The following is a 23564-nucleotide window of genomic DNA, read 5'->3' on the forward strand; positions in this document are numbered from 1 at the left end:
CGGACACGGGGAGAACATGCAAACTCCGCACAGAAGGGCCCTCGCCGGCCCCGGGGCTCGAACCCAGGACCTTCTTGCTGTGAGGCGACAGTGCTAACCACTACACCACCGTGCCGCCCCAACTCATTTTATAGCTCAGAAATTCATACAAGACCAGCTACCATCGTAACATATTCTGTAAGAAGCATATTCTATACCTAACTTTCAGCTTTCGTTTTTAAAAAACAAAATCGCAGATTTATAACTAAATTTTTATATGGCGTAGTGATTTTAAGTTACTACTTTTGGTGAGGTTGTGACCTCGACCCTGAGGCTTTCCGTTTAGATCAAAACACACGATCGTATTGGTTTTGGGTATGTGGAAAATGGAATTACAATGGTGATCAAATATTTTGCATGATGTTTTATTACGGTTATGATTATTCTGTGAGCGCACCAATCCTTAGGTGTATAAAGTTACAACTTAAAATACAATTAGTGATAACTGTAGACTTTTCAGTGGACTACAACCTTTTTAAGGGAATGCGATGGAGTCAACCATTTATCATGTCCCAGATCAAGCCGCCATTTTTCCACAAATTTGCAGAATTTTTGCCAAATTCTGAATGGAGTATTCACATCAAAGATTTGTTTTATCTGTATTATTTCTTTCATCATTTTATTTCAAATTAAAACCAACATCACCATTCAAAACTGTATAGTTTATTGACTGTGAGTATATTTAGTGGGGTACCCCCACAGTACTCAGTTTCTGAGACAGACCCATACTGGGGAAACAAAACAACCGCTTCACAGGGGCATGGCTCAACACAGGAGAGCCAGTTCCTCAGGCCAGGACTCTGCTGTCTATCTTCATCTTAACAACAAAGGACACTCATTTCAGGATTGCAACATACGCATTTTAGCCAGAGAAGATCATTGGTATGAGCGAGGAGTTAAAGAAGCCATTTTTGTCAACCTGGAACGGCCATCACTGAACAGAGGTGGTGGGCTAAGGCCAAGTTTACATTAGACCGTATCTGTCTCGTTTTCTTCGCGGATGCACTGTCCGTTTACATTAAAATGCCTGGAAACGCCGGGAAACGGGAATTCGCCAGGGTCCACGTATTCAATCTAGATCGTGTCTGGTCCGGTGCTGTGTAAACATTGAGAATACGCGGATACGTGAATACGCTGTGCTGAGCTCTAGCTGGCGTCGTCATTGGACAACGTCACTGTGACATCCACCTTCCTGATTCGCTGGCGTTGGTCATGTGACGCGACTGCTGAAAAACGGCGCGGACTTCCGCCTTGTATCACCTTTCATTAAAGAGTATAAAAGTATGAAAATACTGCAAATACTGATGCAAATACTGCCCATTGTGTAGTTATGATTGTCTTTAGGCTTGCCATCCTTCCACCTGCAAGTGGTAAGTGACGCGCATGCCCGACATGCACTGAGATCACACACACAGCGGCTCAGTCCCGAATCACAGCTCATGCGCTCCACTCGCGCGCTCTGTGAGCTGCGCAGGGCCGGAGTGCGCACCCTCCAGAGGGCACTCGCTGTTCAGGGCGGAGTGATTTGGAGCGCAGGATGCCTGCGGAGCCGAGCGTATCCGTGTATTGGCGTTGCTATGTGCACGCGAATCGTGTATTGGCGTTGCTGTGTGCACACTAATCGTTTTAAAAACGTTAATCTGATGATCCGCTGATACGGTCTAATGTAAACCCCACCTAAGACGCCATTTATCAGCCACCTACAATGCAGTCCTTGGCACACTTCCCAGACAACTGAATGCACACCAAAACCCAGCTGTTTTCAGTGACTCACAGGAAGACAGAGAGAACCAACAACCACTGATCACTCCAACGACTCTCTAGGCCGTTCACACCCAGCCCCCAGTGACCTACACCAACAGGATGACTCGACACCTTAGGATTGCTTTTCATCCATGAGAGGATAAATACCTGATACTCCCTATTAGTCAGACAGAACTGAAGAAGCCTTTCGGATGAGAGGTGAAACATCTTCAAGAATCTTCAAGCAAGTCCAGTTGCTCTCTTTTACCACCCACAATGAACAAAGTACCCAACTTCATTACTTAAGTCAAAGTACAGATTCCGCTAGTCAAATGTTACTCCGATACACAGAGTGTAGTGCTTAACACTATCGCCTCACAGCAAGAAGGTTCTGGGTTCGAGCCCAGCAGCCGGCGGGGGCCTCTCTGTGTTGAGTTTGCATGTTCTCCCCGTGTCTGCATGGGTTTCCTCCGGGTGCTCCGGTTTCCCCCACAGTCCAAAGACATGCGGTTAGGTTAATATGGGATGGCCTTAGGCTGAGGTGACCTTCACCGAGGCACCTAACTCCCAACTGCTCCCCAGGCACTGTTAGCATGGCTGCCCACTGCTCTGGGTATGTGTGTGTGCTCATTACTCACGTGTGTGTGCATGTGTGTGTTCACTGCTTCAGATGGGTTAAATGCAGAGAGGAATTTCACAAGTGTGTGATGAGTAAAGTTGTTCTTTCTTTTCTTTTTTTACACGTGAAAGTTGTACAGTCAAATTTTTTTACTTAAGTTAAAGTACTTGCTTTTAAAAATACTTAAGTATTAAAAGTACATTTTCTGCCAACGCATTGTTGTATTATTGTTACAATGCTTACAAAACCTAATGCCGTTACCAAGGACAGAAATGTGAATTCACAAAATGAACACATGCTGTGCCATCATGGTGGGTTAACATTAAGCTAGCTAGTCAGTGAAACTCCACCTGATATGCTAGCAAACTCTTTTCAAACTCAAAATCATATTGGGTAGCTAACGTGACTGGAAAAGAAAGATTTCTACATTCTGTTTATTTGGTAATATAATGCTGAAACATATTTCTGAAAGGACTTCAGATAAATTAACATTATTCATGTTAGCATAACTCCGTTTTTACATGCTAACTAACAGTGTCCACGTTAACTAGCTATGTGTTATCATTAGCCGTGGACAAGGCGATGGCAATCTGGCGGGCAAATCCATAGAAAGTCATTTGACTAACCAGACTGTATAGCTATTGCAATGTTATCGCTAGCTCTGAAAGCACAGACAACTTCGTTGAAAGCTTTCTCTTGGAATAAAACTTTTATATACCTCAATATGCTTCTGCATTTTGGATGGTGAGTTTTTGTAGGCCATGATGTGGTTAGTTTTCGGCAAACAAAGCAAACATTTAAAACGAAATGTATCTTTAATCCTTTCAGAAAACCGAAACATGGGTTCCAGGTAAAGCCATGGGTGTGTGCATTCCCCAGAAGAACCGCCTCCTCCCATTCTGCCGTTAACTGATCATGTTCAAATAATGCTGTTGAGAAATCACTGAGCTTGATTTTATACAGTCTATGGACGAGACATGACGCTAGTGATTACTGATAGGCTCTCAGTGTCACCTGTGAAAATACCAGTCACGTTTTAGAAAAGAAAAAACATCCACTTTCAAAGTCGCTCCATAGTAGCGAGGACCTTGACAGAAACGTAGTGGAGTAAAAAGCACGATATTTGTCTTTCAAATGTAGTGAAGTTAAAGTCATAAGTTTCCAAAAAAAAAAAAAACTCAAGTAAGGTACAGATACTCAAAAAGTGTACTTAAGTACAGTACTCAAGTAAATGTACTTCGTTACTGTCCACCTCTGCAAATGGATGGTGGTGAAGAGTTCATTTTATTTGATTTTCCATGATGTTATGGAAGCCATCAATCATAACCACCATGATGTAATGAATGTGGTTTTCTAATATAATCAGAATTATTTTTCCTATTACGTCAAGTCAAAGTCAACTTTATTGTCATTCAGACCATACAACAAGCAGTGCACGGCTGAAAGAAATTACATTTCCCCACACTCCAATGTGTTGGTATGTACAATAAACAAACATGTTACAGCAAATGCACACAAGACAACAATAGGTAAACATACTAGACAGCTAGACAGACATGCATACTGCACTATAAACACAGATGTAGACCAATAGACAGTGACAGTAGGGCCACAAACAAATATTGCACAAGAGAATGTATTGCACAAAAAATGGATAGGAACCATAACACTGGTGGGTGATGATAATATGCATAATGATGGCATTGAATTATTGCACAGGATAACAAGATATTGCACAGGATGACAGCCTATTATAGCAGATAGCAGCATTTCAACAATCTGAATGTGCATTAAGGGGGTCATCGGTTGTAACAGTCTGTGGATGTTAATGGGTCCAACAGTCCTGAGTCCATCATGCTCACGTGATCTTAAATGTGTTAAGTGATGGCTTGTGGGAAGAAACTATTGCTGAGTCTGGCAGTCTTGCACCGTAAACTTCAGTAGCATTTAACCGAAGGTCCATCCATCTATCCATCCATTATCTGCAACCGATTATCCTGTGCAGGGTCACGGGCAAACTGGAGCCTATCCCATGGGCAAAAGGTGGGGTACACCCTGGACAAGTCACCAGGACATCGCAGGGCTGAAACATAGAGACAAACAACCATTCATACTCATATTCACACCTACGGTCAATTTAGAGCCACCAATGAGCCCAACCTGCATGTCTTTGAACCGTGGGGGAAACCGGAGAACCCAGAGGAAGCCTACACAGATATGGGGAGAACATGCAAACTCCACACAGAAAGGCCCCTGTTGGCCACTGGGCTCGACCCCAGAACCTTCTTGCTGTGAGATGACAGTGCTAACCACTACACCACCGTGCTGCCTTTGCTATTACAATATAAATTCAATTATATACCTACCTTGTACCTTGGTCAGGTCTTCATCCGTCTTGTGATGGGTCTGCCTGCTCACAATCTCTTAATTGTTGTTTGGCGGAATGTAGGATTCGGTGCCATTTAGCTTGATCCAAGGCACAAAGCTTCTCCATCGCAATATTGTAATCCTCTCCTAGATACAGCTCAAGATTGTTACCCCGCATCTTCAGGATATTTAGTCTTGGGCATCCAACACCTCTAGAGCCATGGCCGGGAACCCAACCTAGCAGGAATTTAGGGAGCCTGCCATTCATGCCACATGCCCAAAGTAAAGGAGACAGCAGTAGCTTATGCTAATTCCCAGGCTAGAGCAATCAGTTCTCTCTTATCTCAAGGTTCAAAATGTGATTAAGGAACCATACCTTTAGGATTCTGCACAGACAGTTATGACAGTTATGCAGACGATTATACACTATCTGGCCAAAAGTTTGTGTTTGTGGAGATCTGATGATCACAACCATATTTGGGATTTCCCCAAAGTGTTGCCACGAAGTTGGGAGTACATAATCATGTAAAATGTCTTTGTATGCCGAAGCATTACAATTTCCCTTCACTGGAACTAATACAGTATCTCCTTTCCACCGGCCAATTCAGAACTGGTACCTAATCTCGAACTAAGTCTTGGCCAAAGAACTGCCTCTCGGCCAAGAAAACTGGTTCAAGCACGACATCAACACTCTGCTGGTCTAGAACCAAGGACCATTCAGGGGCTTGGGGTGGGATTATTGTGACAAAATAAGACCAACTAAAACTTTGTGACTACCATTTTAAAAAAAAAACCAGAGGTAGCATAGCATCTAGTCTGAGTACTCAAGAAGTCTACCACCGTTGTTGTGTTTTGCATGAGCGTTGCTGGGAAACTGGAGATGTATACAGAAGTATGCAGTGACATTATGACATGGCCCTACCTATGGTGGCTCTGTAGCCCATGGAAAAGCAAACTAGTATTTTGAGTAAAGTTTTAAGCACCAAACTTTGAACCAGTTTTGATCAGATTTGACTGGTGATTCTATACGCAGTTTTTGCCCTGGTGGCCACTGAAAGTGCAGTTATGGCTCTCTCCTCATTCACTTAGATTGGGGCCTGAACCTTATTATCCCAAAATAACTTCCCGGGCATGTTAACAAGATGGCTGCCGAGTGGTAAGAGGTATTTTGCTAGCACCTAGTTCACACTGGTGAAAAGGTGGTATGAGAGACCCAAACCTGTTCCAGCACGACAATGCCCCTGTGCACAAATCAAGCTCCATAGAGACACGGTTTTCCAAGGTTTGAGTGGAGGAACTCGACTATCCTGCACAGAACACCTTTGGAATGAATAGGACCACCAACTGCACCCTAGGCATCCTCAACCTGACATCAACACCCAATCTCACTAATGCTCTTGTAGCTGAATGAGCACAAATCCCCACATATTTGATTTGCCATAGTTTTTACACCAGATGCCCTTCCTGACGCAATCCTCCCCAATCTATGCAGGCTTAGAACCAGCACTAAGTATACACTGGCTTGTACAAGTGGCTGGGTATTTTACCTAATCTGCATGTCTTTGGACTGTAGGGGGAACCAGAGCACCCAGAGGAAACCCACACAGAAAGGCCTCCGTCAGCCGTGAGGTTTGAACCCAGAACCTTCTTGCTGTGAGTACACCACTGTACTGCCCAGCACAAACCCCTACAGCCATGCTCCAAAGTTTAGTGGAAAGTCTTCCCAGAAGCATGGATGTTATTGTAACAGCAAAGGGGGACTAAACCTGGAATGGGATGTTCAAGAAGTGCGCAGTGTAATGGTCAGGTGTCAAACTTTTGGCCATGTAGTGTCAGAAATGGTGAGCTGAGGTGAAGTGAGGGCCCAAGAGCAGACTCAAGACAGGCAGTGTACAAAAGAAACTTCTTTAATGAAGTGCAGGGCAGAGGTACAATAGGGCTCAGGCACGATCGGTGGTCAAAGAACAGGCCCAGAGGTCAAAACACAGAAGAGCAAGCATGGTTAGAGACAAGAATAGGACAAAAAAATCTTCACAAAAACTGAAGAAAACAGGGACAAGGGAAACCCAGGCAGAGGGAGCAAAAAAACACAATCCAGAGGAACAGGCAGGTAAAACATGGGCAGAAACCTAGACAAAAACACAGAACAATACAAACAGGGTGAATTTAGAAGTCACAATACCAAAGGGCTATAACAAGGCAAGGAAAGTCTGCAAGAGGCTCCAAACAGCTCTTAAGTAGGCCCTGGCTGATGGGAGAGGAGTGGTAGCAGGTGTGGGAGTGCCGCTTCAAGGAAGATGGCATCCAGGAGGGCAGGACTGAATTCCTGTCCTGGATCCAGCCTGGAGCCGGCATGGAAGTCCCACAAACTCAGGCTTGCAGATTCAAAAATTTTGATTTTTTTAATGTATAATATGGTAGCACATAATAATGTCAAATGGTTTAATGCTTTAAAGCAGGGTCCCCACTTCCAGTCATGGAGGTCTGGTGTCCAGCATATTGCTGATTTCTCTATTTTAGGGGAATCTCTAAGCCAGGGGTGTCAAACCTGATCCATAAAGGGCCTTGTGGCTGCAGGTTTTCATTCCAGCCATGCAGCAGCACACCTGACTTGGCTCATTCAATCAACTGAACTGTCTTCACACAGTCAAATAATTGCAGCCACACCCACCCTTGATTAAAGGGTGGGTGTGTCAGTTGATTGAATAAGCCAAATCAGGGTGCTGCTGCATGGCTGGAATGAAAACCTGCAGCCACATGGCCCTTTATGGATTAGGTTTGACACCCCTGCTCTAAGCTGTACGGATCTCTGTTCTCTCAGACCTGGAATTACAGACTTGTTCCTTACATCATGTTCCATACCTTAAGCTAAAAAAAATAGTCAAAGAATCCGCCTCTTTCAACTTCCCCCAGCTAAGCCACACTGACCAATCAACTGGTCATCACTTATCAGGTAAAACCAATCACGATGTCTCTTTCCTGTTGTTCACCCTGCATACTCAAATCATGACAGTATGTCAACGAAAATAACCCATTTTTCAATCTGTGACTTTGCAGAGACTTTGTGCACTTCCTGAACCAGTCTTACTTTTACTTTTCCTCTTCAAACACTTGTGATCAGGATTCAGCGGGGGAAAAAAACCCTAACCTTAAGAGCCATAGCAAGCCATAGCGGTGGCATCATATTGAAGTGGACTCTGTGTGACTCTTTACACACTGATGAACCTGTCCTTTATCCTCCAGTTTAAACAAACATGGTCGCTCTGGTGTCGCTCTTTCTGGCGTCAGTCCTCATGGACACGGCTGTTTTAGTGTCTCAGATTTCCCTGGAGAAGGTACGTGGTTAAATGGATTAAATGGATCTTTAAAATATGTCAACCTTTACTTGTGTTTCATAAACATTTCCATGAAATAACAGATCTTAGTACGTGTCAGAGTACTATACCAGAGTGTTAGGAACATGCAAAGAAGTGCTGTAGAGCAAAGGTGCCTTCAAAAATAATGAATTTAAATGTTTCTGCTTTAAAAAACCCACTATAAAGAGGAGTAAAGAGTAAGAAATGAAACAAAGGCAATATTTGGTCTGAGATTACCTTTTGCTGGAAAAAAAATAGTAGTCTCAGGTACAATGAGTGCAGTTTTATAAGGAAATGAGCTGTACGGTAGGTTTTACTGAGCATCTTGCAGAACCAGCCACAGTTCTTCTGGACACTTTTACTGTCACACTCGCTTCTTCATTTTGCACCAAAACCCAGCAGCCTTCATTATGGTTTGGATTTTTTTGGCTGAAAAGTGTGTCTTATGTAATAAGCTTCTTGGGAAGCAAATGTCTGGAAATCTAAATGTTTTTGTAAGGTACTCGATAATGTAGAAGTCATGAAACAGAAATCTGTAACAAAGTTTATTCCCAAAGGGGGAAAAAAAACAGGATGACTGAGACTTTTGTACAGTACTGAATGTATATGCTCTTTCCACCTTTAATCATTTAAAGTTGACGAATATTTTATGCTCGAAGGATTTTTTACAGTCACTGGCCCGTGAAGACATAATCCATTATTTTGACACGAATTCAACGACATTAGGTAAAGTTTACTGAAGATTTAGTTAAATATTAAAAGAGAGTTATGTACAATGTATGTGTGTTACTCAGCACGTTAAACTAATCATACGTTTCAAATACACTTTTCTTTGTAGTGCCTGAATTTGAGCTTGTATGGGTAAGCTGCTTTGAGGATCAGAGCGATGGAAGACACTGCTCGTTTCAAGCCCAGGGGAAAGATGTCAAACTGAGGCGGAGAAACGAGCCGTCCTTGAACTGTCCTTCCAACCTAGACCTAGAGATCGCCATCAATACCACTGTCAGTGTCATAAAGAGGAGGGATAATAAGTGTTGTGAGCAACTTGACATTCTGAAACCTGAAGATGCAAGATCTTTTCTCTCAGTGTGTGATGAAAAACTTGTGAGACCCTGTTTGTTTTTGTTATTTTTTTAAAGTAATGTGGACTTTTTCATAAATCAAGTGTAACGATTTGCTTGAAAATGTCAAAGGTTGGGTCATGGTTATGGTTTCTTGCCTTCCTTTTAGCGAGGCCTGCTTCTCTTGCAATCAGCAAAGCTACACATTCATCCACTGCTCCACAAACATTCAGATCACCTGAGAAACTCTGCGGTCACACCGTCAGGTATACCACACCTACTCTTGCCCCGCCCAGCATCTCTAAGGACACGCCTTCAGCAGTCACAGAGCGAGCGCCCATTTCACAACGGTACATTTTTTAAAGATTTCTATCACAGCGCTGTTGAGTTCTTGAATCTGATTGGTTCGAAGGTGTTTAGTAATTTTCTATAACAGCAGCTCTGGGTAACATAAATCACAGGTTTATATTACAATTAATGCATTCGTTCTAATATGTTATCATTTGTAGAGAAAAAAAACATACACAGGGATTTGTACTGTATGTTATGGAAGGAGTCTCCAGTGTCAGTGCTTTGTAACAGTCAGTACGTTTTGAGTCACTGGAAATTCTTCAGGATGGAGGATTTTGCACGTTGCAGTTTCTTGATAACGTGATAAGCTGCACTTTTTTTCAGATTCAAAAGAGACAAAGAGAGTCTGGTAAGGGGACAGCTGTTTATCGCTGCTTTAACATGACTGGTTGCAAGAACGAATTTGTCAACATTCAACATAACTATTTATCAGTTATTCCACGAAATCGAGTAGTACATGAGCTGATAGTCGACGAGGCAAGTAGAGCCGAGTCGGCTACAAGCCATGTACGACAAGATTGAGCGGAATAACTGTTTTATTCTATCCACATTCACTGGATTTTGAGAAACGGAGCATTTTTATTTTTATCTTTTGCAAATTCAATAAATAAAAACTTTGTACAAAATGTCTGACAAAATCATTTCTGCTTAGAATGTAAACAAACCAGCGAAATGACAGGAGCAATTTGTGAAAAATGTGATAATAATAATTCTTGAAAAATAAAATATAGGTTCTTACCATCAAATACTTTTATTCCATATTTTGTTGCAATTTTTTTTATTTTTTGGGTTTTCTTCTTCTTCATTAGGGTTTTTTGGCGGTTGGCAAAGATAGCTATGAACTAGATCAGCCCAAATACCTATCAATCTAGAAACCTAGTTACTTATTATTAATAATAATAATAATAATAATAATGTTGATTTTAAGTGTTTTGATCAAAAGACTCCAGTACAAACTGTAAAAATAGTACAGAAACAAACAAAAAATTCACACAGTTCAAATGTTTCCACAAGACGTTCCACATAATATGTGAAGTTTTTAGTCAGTGTTTAGCATATTTGTTGCAGTTAGTGTTCATATATAAGCTGTTTAAACTTGGTGAAGTTGGTGGTCATGATTCTGTGTCCAGTATCTGTGCAAACCCATCCATTATCCATAACCGTGTGCAGACTGTACAGGGTCTCAGGCAAGCTGGAGCCTATCCCAGCTGACTATGAGCGAGAGATGGGGTACACCCTGGACAAGTCGCCAGGTTATCGCAGGACTGACACATAGAGACAAACAAACAACCATTCACACTCACACCTACGGTCAATTTAGAGTCACCAGTTAACCTAACCTGCATGTCTTTGGACTGTGGGGGAAACCGGAGCACCCGGATGAAACCTACTCAGACACGGGGAGAACATGCAAACTCCACACAGAAAGGCCCCCGTCAGCCACTGGGCTCGAACCCAGAACTTTCTTGCTGTGAGGCGACAGTGCTAACCACTACACCACCGTGTGCCGCCTGTGCAAACCCCCACTGTTAAAATAATTCAAGGATAGTTCTGATATGTTTTCAAACAACTTGCGATATCCTGGTAGTTTTTTTCTGAAATGCCTTCTTCCAAAGAAATATCCAAATAAAAAAAAATTTGCATCTAATTCTGGGCTCCAAAGCAAGCATGCAAATACTTCACCAGATCAAACAGTCACTATCATGACTCTGAGTTATTATGTTAATCATTTTAAACAGTTGTTCAAAATGTTGTTTGTATTTTACCTTTATTTGCATAGAAATTAATAGACAGTATTCTGGCCAAAATAAAGGTTTATTTGTTCTTGAGACTGAAGAGGAAGTATAATTTAGCAGTCACTTATGAGACTTAAAGGCCCTGAGTTTGCATGTTCTCGCCGTGGGTTTCCTCCGGGTGCTCTGGTTTCCCCCACAGTCCAAAGACATGCAGGTTAGGCTAATTGGTGGCTCTAAATTGACTGTAGGTGTGAATGGTTGTGTGTCTCTATGTGTCAGCCCTGTGATGACCTGGCAAATTGTCCAGGGTGTACCCTGCCTCTCACCCATAGTCAGCTGGGATAGGCTCCAGCTTGCCTGCGACCCTGTAGAACAGGATAAGCGGCTACAGATAATGGATGGATGGACTTAAAGACACAGTCAACAATCTGTAAATTACTGTATTTACAGTGAATTTCTGGGAAATAAGGATTTAATGATGAGCACACAATGTTTAAGATAAAATATATAGAATATATGTCTTCTGTATGTATTTAAGCAGGTTCACGTGAGCTGTTAGAGAATATTGTATACCCGCTTTTGCAACATACATTGCATCCCTGCTATAACAAACTCCTTGGGTCATGTTCAAATAGCTCGTTATACCAAAAAATTTGTAATACTGAAAAGGACCCACTTGTCACACCAAACACTCATACACAAAATTTTAGGTACATTCTTGTTATCACGAATTCACCTTCCGAGTCACTATCACAGTTCATTGACTGAGTTAAAGGATCACAAATGGAGGCAATGATTTCTTCATCTGTTATGGAAATGACGGAGGTTACCGGTGTATCGGTTTCAACGTCCATGCACTGGCTCGCTATGTTTTCTAAATGTTCGCCATTCAGTTCATTCATGTGTCGCAAATCACCGATGGTACGCTTTAACTAGGTGTTAAGTTTATCGGTATCAGCAGTCATTTCATCCTTTTATCGATCACCAGTCTCAATAATTGTTCGTGAGTGACACCTACACGAGGTTCGTTAAGCCTTTGTTTTATGGCGTAAACATGTATTGTTAACTTGACTGCGGACTTAATTGCTTATTGTTTGTCTCTGGTGGGAAGAGGAACGTATGGCTCAGGCCCTGTCCACACGGCAACGGATTCAGGTGAATCTGATAAAATTGTTTATCGTTTCGGCCTGGCGTCCACACGGCACCGGCGTTTTGGGTGCCCCAAAACGAAATCTTTTGAGAACGGGTTCCAGAGTGGAAAAATCTGGCAACGGCACCATTGCGAAGTCGTCTGGATGAGTAGAACGGATTTGTTTACGATGACATCACAACCACATGACTGTCAGTGCTTCACGCCGGGTAGAAGTGTAACGAACTCGATGCGAGTTGTCAACAAATCCTATAACTTGTCTCATGAAACGCGCTTACAAAATATTTTCACTGTGAATATTTATTGTGTAATGGTGCAGAGAGAGAGAGAGAGAGAGAGAGAGAGAATAGCCCTTAGGGCAGAGTCTTTAGTCCAAACACTGCGTAAGCAGTATAACCAAACCGCGCACCGCCCGTGCACTTTCCAAAAACAAAAACAATCCCGCCAGCAAAAATAGCAAAAAAAAAGGAGCGATCTCACCTCTTCAGATGTTGGTTTAAGTCCGACAATACATTCCTCAAAAAGGGCGTAGAAGAACAAAGTAATCCATCAACGTGTAGCATTCAATTTATTCCGGATCATTAAAGAATTCTGGAGGATATCAGAATGTTGGCATACCGGCTTCCATCTACCCCCATTCATTCCTCTTTCTGCGTCTTTCATTTTATGCTACTGATTAATAATCAAAACTTTATGTGGCTGATGCTACAGAAGAAGGGGTTTATGTGCATGCATCTACTTCTTCTATTGTTCTGGTGTCTCCGATGGGACCGTCTTACAGCGCACGTAGAGGTGTGGCATGTGTATTGCATCGTTTTCAGCAAGCGTTGCGTTGCCATATGTACCTGATATTTTACTGATCCATTGCCCATGTGGACGTGATATTTAAAAAAAAAAATCTCATTGCCGTTGTCATGTGGATGTAGCCTCAGTGTGTCAGGTAATGCAAATGATGGCTGTAATTGCAGGAAGAGTGTTTATTTACAAACAGGCAGGCAAACAGTTCAAAAACGTAAGACAAAGGCAGGGTCGTGAAACGGGCAATGGTCATGCGAGGCACAAACAGAATGATGGAGGCAAAGACGAAAGGCAGAGTCCAAATATACAAAACAAAGTCAAAACACAGATCTAAGGCTTGGTAATGTGAGACACTAGGTACAGCAAGGATGCTTTGCCAAGTCTATGTGTTTAGTGGGTCCTTATAATCATGCGCTGTGATTGTGCTCTTATCCGGAACAGGTGTATAGTACTGTAATTAGTCCTAATGGCACTCAGAGTGTGCAGAGTGAATGCATGGATGTGATAGTGAATTTTTTTTTTTGAAGACTCCAACTCATTGTCATTAAAGGTGGGGAACATGAACTTAACTCGTTATATGTGAAAGTACGTAGTAAAAGAGTTCATTATACCGGGGTTGCAGTGTATTTCATTTTCTTTCTGCATAATTTGTTTTGCACTGACTCTTGAAGTACAGAGCAGAAGACATATTAAAATGCTATTCATTACTAAGAAAACTTAGAATTATGCCTTTAATGTCAATTTGCATACAAAAGGATAATATTTCTCTAGACTGTATATAAAATAACCTCTCTTGTTGCGTAATCAGGGTTTTATATTTTATATTAGGTCATCGTAGGCTCCAGAGGTCATTCCTAGGGGCAGAGGTCAGTCATTTAGAGCTGCTGGTTGTAGTCGGTACCGATGTCTACGAGGTTCACAAGCAGGACACAGAGAAATACATCCTCACCAACCTGAACATTGTGAGTGTTGAGATTGTCAGAAGATTGCATCTATACACTTGCTATATGAGTGTTTTGCACATTTTGTCATGTTCACATGGGATTTGGGATTATTTGGGATTTTCACACAGCATATCTAACATTTGAAGATATGTCACACCATTTGCTCTGAATGTTTGTTTACTCCCCCAGGCGTCCGAGCTGTTACGAGATGTCACTCTCGGGGCAAATATAAGAGTCCACTTGGTCCGTTTGATCATTCTCACTGAGGCAGAGGTAACTACCACAGCTTGCAATGGGATTGAATTTTTGTGTCATGAAACCAAGCTGTTGTGTATCCCTAATTTTTTTTAATTAACAGCCAGATATTCAGATCTCTGATGACATCACTTCCTCTCTGCGCAGTGTGTGTGAGTGGGGTCACAAAGTCAACCCTTCCAGTGAGACTGACCCTCTGCATGCAGATCTGCTCCTGTACATCACCAGGTACGGAGGTGTTTCCATAATTCACTTTTATGAATAACGAGAACATCAGTGACGGCGTAGCTCACTCCGGCCCTGTCTAGTCCAGAAGGAACGATCTAAAGTGGGCCACCTTGCACAATAAATGTTGCAAGCTATATACACTATATACAAGCTATATATAGAAGCTATATACATCTGAGGAATACCGACCTATTTGCCAGAAAGAATCCAAAATGGCGGGGAACTGACTGCTGAACTGCTCATTCAGGTTTAATTAGTCCATAACTTCATTAATAATTGTAATTAAGCAAATCGGGGTAGAAGTTATATGCACCCTAGGTACTCCTACCTTCATGCCAGAAAGAATTAAAATTGGTGAAGAATTGAGGGAGAAGAAGCGATTTGTGTAGAAACTGCTCATTAGGGCTTAATTACTCCATATCTTCATTATTAATTGCAATTATGCAAATTTGGGTAGAAGCTTTTATGTGCACCCCAGGCAGACCTACCTTCCTGCCAAAAAGAATAAAAATCGGTGAAGAATTGAGAGAGAAGAAGCAATTTTCATGAAATGTGGATGACGCTGGACAGACGACGGCAGCACACGATGGCATAAACTCATCACCTGTCGGCCGGATGAGCTAATAATAATTAAAAAAAAAAGTTTTAGTGCTCAGTAATATTTCCTCTTTCTTTTGGAAGGTTTGATTTAGTATTGCCCAATGGGAATAAACATGTGAGAGGCGTAACCCAGCTGGGCAGGGTCTGTTCTAGCCAATGGAACTGTGTAATTACAGAAGATACAGGTTTTGACCTTGGCATCACCATTGCACATGAGATTGGACACAGGTAAGAGACGCAAATCTGGTATAAAATCTATCTATCAAACTCGAATCTAAAATTGATCGAGGTTCTAAATTGAGTTTGGAGTTGATATGAGATATGAGATGAGTACATGCAATTTTTATTCCAGTTTTGGAATAAACCATGATGGTGCAGGCAACACGTGCAGTGGTAGCGGGTTTATTATGGCGTCCGATGGTGGTTACAACAGTGTGGATCTCACCTGGTCTCAATGCAGCAGAAACCAGCTCCTTAACTTCTACAGGTACAGACTCATTATCTCTGCCATGTGTGATTGAGCTTAGATACAGTGGATATAAAAAGTGTACACACCCTGTTAAAATGATAGGTTTTTCTGATGTAAAAAAATGAGACCACGATAAATAATTTCAAAACTTTTCCCACCTTTAATGTGACCTATAACCTGTACAATTCAACTGAAAAACAAATTTGTTAGGGGAAAAAACATAAAAATAAAAGCTGGTTGCACAAGTGTGCACACCCTTAAACTTTGTTGAAGCACCTTTTGATTTAGTAATTACAGCATTCAGTCTTTTTGGGTCGGAGTCCATCAGCCTGCCACATCTAGACTTGGCAATATTTGCCCACTCTTCCTTGCAAAAGTGCTCCAAATCTGTCAGATTGCGAGGGCATCTCTGGTGCACAGCCCTCTTCAGGTCACCCCACAGATTTTCAACTGGATTTAGGTCTGGGCTCTGGCTGGGCCATTCCAAAACTTTTTTGGGGGTCACTGTCATGCTGAAAGATGAAATTCCCTTCATCTTCAGCGTTCTAGCAGACACCTGAAGGTTTTGGGCCAAAATTGACTGGAATTTAGAACTGTTCATAATTCCCTCCACCTTGACTAAAGCCCCTGTTCCAGCTGAAGAAAAACAACCCCCAAAACATGATGCTGCCACCACCATGCTTCACCGTGGGAATGGTGTTCTTTTGGTGATGTGCAGTGTTGTTTTTGTGCCAAACATACCTTTTGGAATTGTGGCCAAAAAGTTCAACCTTGGTTTCTTCAGACCATAACACGTTTTCCCACATGCTTTTGGGAGAGTTGATTTTTTTCGTCTCGTCTCGTCTTCATCCGCTTATCCAGGGCCGGGTTGCGGGGGCAGCAGTCTGAGCATGGAAGCCCAAACTTCCCTTTCCTCAGACACCTTGGCCAGCTCCTTGGGAAGAACACTGAGGCGTTCCGAGGCCAGCCGAGAGACATAGTCCCTCCAGCGTGTCCTGGGTCTTCCCCGGGGCCTCCTCCCGGGGGGACATGCCTGGAACACCTCCCCAGGGAGGCGTCCAGGAGGCATCCGAAAGAGATGCCCGAGCCACCTCAGCTGATTCCTCTCGATGTGGAGGAGCAGTGGCTCTACTCCGAGCTCCTCCCGAGTGACTGTGCTTCTCACCCTATCTCTAAGGGAGCACCCAGCCACCCTGCGAAAGAAACTCATTTCGGCCGCTTGTATCCGCGATCTTGTTATTTTGGTCATTACCCAAAGCTCATGACCATAGGTGAGAGTCGGAACATAGATCGACTGGTAAATCGAGAGCTTCGCCTTTTGGCTCAGCTCCTTCTTCACCACGACGGACCGGTAAAGCGACCGCATCACTGCGGAGGCTGCACCGATCCGCCTGTCGATCTCACACTCTATCCTTCCCTCACTCGTGAACAAGATCCCGAGATACTTAAACTCCTCCACTTGAGGCAGGACTTCTCCACCAACCTGGAGAGGGCAAGCCACCCTTTTCCGGTCGAGAACCATGGCCTCAGACTTGGAGGTGCTGATTCTCATCCCACCCACTTCACACTCGACTGCAAACCGCCCCAGTGCATGCTGATGGTCCTGGTTTGAAGAAGCCAACAGGACAACATCATCCGCAAAAAGCAGAGATGAAATCCTGTGGTTCCCAAACAGGATTCCTTCCGGCCCCTGGCTGCGCTTAGAAGTTCTGTCTATAAAAATTATGAACAGAACCGGTGACAAAGGGCAGCCCTGCCGAAGTCCAACATACACTGGGAACAGGTCTGACTTACTGCCGGCAATGCGAACCAGACTCCTGCTCGGTTCATACAGGGACCAGACAGCCCTTAGCAAAGAGCCCTGAACCCCATACTCCCGAAGCACCCCCCACAGAATACCACGAGGGACACGGTCGAATGCCTTCTCCAGATCCACAAAGCACATGTGGACTGGTTGGGCAAACTCCCATGAACCCTCGAGCACCCTATGAAGGGTATAGAGCTGGTCCAGTGTTCCGCGACCAGGACGAAAACAGCATTGTTCCTCCTGGATCCAAGGTTCGACTATTGGCCGAATTCTCCTCTCCAGTACCCTGGAGTAAACCTTCCCAGGGAGGCTGAGAAGTGTGATTCCCCTATAATTGGAGCACACTCTCTGGTCCCCTTTCTTAAAAAGAGGGACCACCACCCCAGTCTGCCACTCCAGAGGCACTATCCCCGACCGCCACGCGATGTTGCAGAGGCGTGTCAGCCAAGACAGCCCCACAACATCCAGAGACTTGAGATACTCAGGGCAGATTTCATCCACCCCCGGTGCCTTGCCACCGAGGAGCTTGCAAACCACCTCAGTGACTTCGGCTTGAGTAATGGATGAGTCTACCTCTGAGTCATCAGCCTCCGCTTCCTCAATGGAAGACGTGATGGTGGGATTGAGGAGATCCTCAAAGTATTCCTTCCACCGCCCGACAATGTCCCCAGTCGAGGTCAACAGCTCCCCACCCACACTATAAACAGTGTTGGCAGAGTACTGCTTCCCCTTCCTGAGGCTCTGGACGGTTTGCCAGAATTTCTTTGAGGCCGACCGATAGTCCTCCTCCATGGCCTCACCAAACTCCTCCCAGTTCCAAGTTTTTGCCTCTGCAACTGCCCGAGCTGCAGCACGCCTGTCCTGCTGATACCCGTCAGCTGCCTCAGGAGTCCCGGAGGCCAACATGGCCTGATAGGACTCCATCTTCAGCTTGACGGCATCCCTTACTTCCGGTGTCCACCACCAGGTTCGGGGATTGCCGCCATGACAGGCACCGGAGACCTTGCGGCCACAGCTCCGAACAGCCGCGTCTACAATGGAGGTAGAGAACATGGTCCACTCAGACTCAATGTTCCCCGCTTCCCTTGGAAGCTGAGAGAAGCTCTCCCGGAGGTGGGAGTTAAAGACCTCCCCAACAGAGTGCTCGGCTAGACGTTCCCAGCAGACCCTCACCATACATTTGGGCCTGCCAGGTCTGTCGGGCTTCCTCCTCCTCCACCAGATCCAACTCACCACCAGGTGGTGATCAGTTGACAGCTCAGCCCCTCTCTTCACCCGAGTGTCCAAGACATAGGGCCAGAGATCAGATGAAACGACAACAAAGTCAATCATCGACCTCTGACCTAAGGTGTCACGTGCACTTATGGACACCCCTATGCTCGAACATGGTGTTTGTTATGGACAAACCGTGACTAGCACAGAAGTCCAATAACAAAACACCACTCAGGTTCAGATCGGGGAGGCCGTTCCTCCCAATCACGCCCCTCCAGGTGTCACTGTTGTCGCCCACGTGAGCGTTGAAGTCCCCCAGTAGAACAATGGAGTCCCCAGTCTGAGCACCCCTCAGTACCTCTCCTAGGGACTCCAAGAAGGCCGGATACTCTATACTGCTATTCGGCCTGTAGGCACAAACAACAGCAAGGGCCCTCTCCCCGATCCGAAGGCGCAGAGAGGCGACCCTCTCGTTCACTGGGGTAAACTCCAACACATGGCGGCTGAGCTGGGGAGCTATAAGCAAGCCCACACCAGCCCGCCGCCGCTCACCATGGGAGACTCCAGAGAAGTGGAGAGTCCAGCCCCTCTCGAGGAGCTGGGTTCCGGAGCCCAAGCTGTGCATAGAGGTGAGCCCGACTATCTCTAGCCGGTACCTCTCAACCTCCCTCACAAGCTCAGGCTCTTTCCCCCCCCAGCGAAGTGACATTCCATGTCCCAACAGCTAGCCACTGTGTTCGGGGATCAGGTCGTCGAGGCCCCTGCCTTCAACTGCCGCCCAATCCACACTGCACCAGCCCCCTATGGCTACCTCTGTGGGTGGTGAACCCACAGGAATTGATTTTTTTTTTTGCAAAATTTAGCCAGGCCTGGATGTTTTTCTTTGACTCTACCTCATAGTCCAGACTTATGGAGAGTACGGAAGATTGTTGTCACATGTAGTACACAATCAGTACTTGCCAGAAATCCCTGCAGCTCCTTCAGTGTTGCTGTAGGCCTCTTGGCAGCCTCCCTGACCGGTTTTCGTCTTGTCTTTTCATCAATTTTGGAGGGACATCCAGTTCTCGGTAACGTCTCTGTTGTCCCATATTTTCTCCACTTCTTGATGACCATCTTCACTGTGTTCCATGGTTTGTCTAATGTCGTGGAAATTTTTTGTACCCTTCTCCTGACTGATACCTTTCAACAATGAGATCCCTTTGATGCTTTGTAAGCTCTCTGCGAACCCTGGCTTTTGCTGGAGGATGCAACCAAGTAAATGTCTGAACTTTATTTGAGGTTAATCAGAGTCATTTTAGTTGATGGCAGGTGTGAACCCCAAAAGACTGAATGCTGTAATTAAATCAAAAGGTGCTTCAAAAAAAGTATTAGTTTAAGGGTGTGTACACTTATGCAACCAGCTTATTGTACATTTTTTTTTTTTTTTTTATGTTTTTCTCCGGGCGGCACAGTGGTGTAGTGGTTAGTGCTGTCGCCTCACAGCAAGAAGGTCCGGGTTCGAGCCCCGTGGCCGGCGAGGGCCTTTCTGTGTGGAGTTTGCATGTTCTCCCCGTGTCTGCGTGGGTTTCCTCCGGGTGCTCCGGTTTCCCCCACAGTCCAAAGACATGCAGGTTAGGTTAACTGGTGACTCTAAATTGACTGTAGGTGTGAATGTGAGTGTGAATGGTTGTCTGTGTCTATGTGTCAGCCCTGTGATGACCTGGCGACTTGTCCAGGGTGTACCCCGCCTTTCGCCCGTAGTCAGCTGGGATAGGCTCCAGCTTGCCTGCGACCCTGTAGAACAGGATAAAGCAGCTACAGATAATGAGATGAGATGAGATGTTTTTCTCCCTAACAGATTTGCTTGTTTTTCAATTGAATCATACAGGTTATAGGTCACATTAATGGTGGGAAATGTTTTGAAATTATTTATCGTGGTCTCATTTATATTTTTTTTACATCAGAAAAACCTATCATTTTAACAGGGTGTGTACACTTTTTATATCCACTGTATGCTTCCACAATAACAAGAACTCCACATGCTACTTGCAATGAGAAAAGTGACGTTAAATACTTAACTATTGGAATATACTGTATGTACGTAAACACATTTACTATTCTAAACACATTAGTGCAGGCAAAGCAGAGTGTGTGAAGGATGTACCAGTGCTGGGAGGATCACTGCAGGAGTGGAAACCCGGGCTGTACTATGGTGTTGATGATCAGTGTCGCATCGCGTTCGGGAGCACAGCCACTGCCTGTTCCTTCACTAGTAATGACATGGTGAGGAAAAATCCAGTAGATCACCTGAGTCTTATGTAACATGGATATAAATGACTCTGTCCAGAATTTATATGTTGCATCTCTAGGCTACCTGTCGATTTCTGTCCTGCCACATCATCCCTGGCGATCACAGCACCTGCACCCGACTTCTTGTGCCGCTGTTGGATGGCACTGAATGTGGGCTGAATCAGGTATCAAATATCATCAGTCTTGTGCGAAGGATTTCCCTTTATGTACACACAGCCAACTCTCATTCTCCTACAACACTATGTTTTACAACAAATCATTTCATGGAAGCTGTGTTCTGTCTCAGTGGTGTTTAAAGGGCCATTGTGTATCTGCATCCAAACTGAGCTCCTCCCTGCTGGTTCATGGCTCCTGGTCATCCTGGTCTGAATATTCCTCCTGTTCACGCACCTGTGGAGGAGGAATCACGTACCGCAAGAGAGAGTGCAACAATCCCAGGTATATATGTGCGAAGTAAGGGCATGCTGCTATAGGGAAAAAATAAAATTAATAATAATAATAATAATATGATGATGAAATTCAACTTACATAGCGCCTTTCTTACACCCAAGGTCAAAATAAATACATACATACATAAATATGTAAATAAATAAATAAAAAGTCCACCAGAAGAGGGTCAGGATGTAATTCCAATGGTGTAGCTACCCACAGTCCCATAAAAAGGCTCACAATGATAAATCCCACACCGCTTGCACAGCCACTGCGACACCATCAGGCAACATCACTCGGAACACCGCGCCAAGCACAGAAGCACCGCCGCACAGAGCGCTGGACAACCCCGATGTTAAAAGAGCAACAATTTCACTGCAGTCCATAGCGAGGAGCACAGGCATCGCCCACAGCGGACCAAGGCCTGAAGGGAACTGACACCCGGTACTGTGTCCGGAGCCACACCACAACCGGCAGGCAAAACATTCAAACAAAGAACAAACATCAAACTATACAAACACAAAAAAGAAGAACAAAGGGGGTAAAAAGAAAAATAAAAACACTCCGGTGAGAAGCGGCAGCCAAAATGCGCACAGCATACTCTCAACTGGAAATGGAAGGTTCCAAACCATGCACAATCAGTGATGGGGTGATGTGATGTAGCCTACAATGGATTATTGTCCCATGACAGCAATTCACAATAAATTCAACCATTTTTAATCAAGAGAAGAGTGACAAGTCCTGATTTTTGTCCATTTTTACAGTTATAAGTCCTTCCCGTGCCAGAACCTGGTCTTCCCAGGCAGTCTCCCGTCCCAATACTAACCAGGCCCTTAAGGCACATTGGGCGGCACCGATCTCCATTTCCGTAGGCCTTGGACTCTCGCCTATACAGCTAGGGTTACAGCAGGGGGCTTGTCCTCTGGTAACTGCGAGAGTTTGACTCCGCACCCGCCTCTGTATTGCAGCGTGCCTTGCCAGATGGCAGTAGGTACCATTTTTATGATGGTCTTTGGTATAACCTGCCCACAAGTAGAACTCGCGATCTCCCAATTGAGAGGCAGACACACTAACCACTAGGCCAGCTTGCAGCCCATTTATACAGTAGTTACCTTTAATGTTATGAGCATGTGGTATAAAAATTTACGGTGCATATTGATCACATGAACAGACAACCCTATGAAGAAAACAAAGTCATAGCAAGTGCATGAGTTTATGATTTGTCTTTTTGCCCTGTGCGTGTTCTGTGACTTTTAATTCTTTTGTTATACGTGTGGTTAATTGTAGGCCAGCATTTGGAGGGAGAGACTGTAAGGGAGAGGGGACAGAGGCTGAACTTTGTAATCGACAGGTACATTTCCACTGGTCATGTTTGCAATCGGTTTCAGCTAATGCAACTGTGAACCAACTATACATGCTGTCCAAGCAAGATACAGATAGGACACATCTATATATACAGTGGTGCTTGAAAGTTTGTGAACCCTTTAGAATTTTCTATATTTCTGCATAAATAATATTTCTGCATAATGATCTTTAGCAAACTGCAGACAAACAGCAATGTTCTTTTTGGAGAGCAGTGGCTTTCTCCTTGCAACCCTGCCATGTACACCATTGTTGTTCAGTGTTCTCCTGATGGTGGACTCATGAACATTAACATTAGCCAATGTGAGAGGGGCCTTCGGTTGCTTAGAAGTTACCCTGGGGTCCTTTGTGACCTCGCCGACTATTACACGCCTTGCTCTTGGAGTGATCTTTGTTGGTCGACCACTCCTGGGGAGGGTAACAATGGTCTTGAATTTCCTCCATTTGTACACAATCTGTCTGACTGTGGATTGGTGGAGTCCAAACTCTTTAGAGATGGTTTTGTAACCTTTTCCAGCCTGATGAGCATCAACAACGCTTTTTCTGAGGTCCTCAGAAATCTCCTTTGTTCGTGCCATGATACACTTCCACAAACATGTGTTGTGAAGATCAGACTTTGATAGATCCCTGTTCTTTAAATAAAACAGGGTGCCCACTCACACCTGATTGTCATCCCATTGATTGAAAACACCTGACTCTAATTTCACCTTCAAATTAACTGCTAATCCTAGAGGTTCACATACTTTTGC

The 23564-nt window shown here is 44.2% G+C and overlaps 1 protein-coding gene across 1 annotated transcript in view; it reads left to right on the forward strand.

Annotated features, from left to right (window-relative positions):
- The first annotated feature begins 6346 nt into the window (after positions 1–6346).
- Positions 6347–23564, forward strand: part of adamts13 (ADAM metallopeptidase with thrombospondin type 1 motif, 13) — a 43535-nt gene continuing 26317 nt past the window's right edge. The window contains exons 1-14 of the mRNA XM_060930722.1: positions 6347–6421; positions 8012–8103; positions 8784–8850; positions 8963–9228; positions 9355–9514; positions 14049–14182; positions 14354–14437; positions 14523–14647; positions 15329–15475; positions 15600–15734; positions 20847–20997; positions 21084–21188; positions 21311–21462; positions 22741–22804. Of these exons, the coding sequence (XP_060786705.1) occupies positions 8023–8103; positions 8784–8850; positions 8963–9228; positions 9355–9514; positions 14049–14182; positions 14354–14437; positions 14523–14647; positions 15329–15475; positions 15600–15734; positions 20847–20997; positions 21084–21188; positions 21311–21462; positions 22741–22804 (1671 nt within the window). The 5' untranslated portion in view covers positions 6347–6421; positions 8012–8022. The remainder of the gene's footprint in view (positions 6422–8011; positions 8104–8783; positions 8851–8962; positions 9229–9354; positions 9515–14048; positions 14183–14353; positions 14438–14522; positions 14648–15328; positions 15476–15599; positions 15735–20846; positions 20998–21083; positions 21189–21310; positions 21463–22740; positions 22805–23564) is intronic.

Source organism: Neoarius graeffei, chromosome 10 (assembly GCF_027579695.1).
Source record: "Neoarius graeffei isolate fNeoGra1 chromosome 10, fNeoGra1.pri, whole genome shotgun sequence".
Classification (NCBI taxonomy): domain Eukaryota; kingdom Metazoa; phylum Chordata; class Actinopteri; order Siluriformes; family Ariidae; genus Neoarius; species Neoarius graeffei.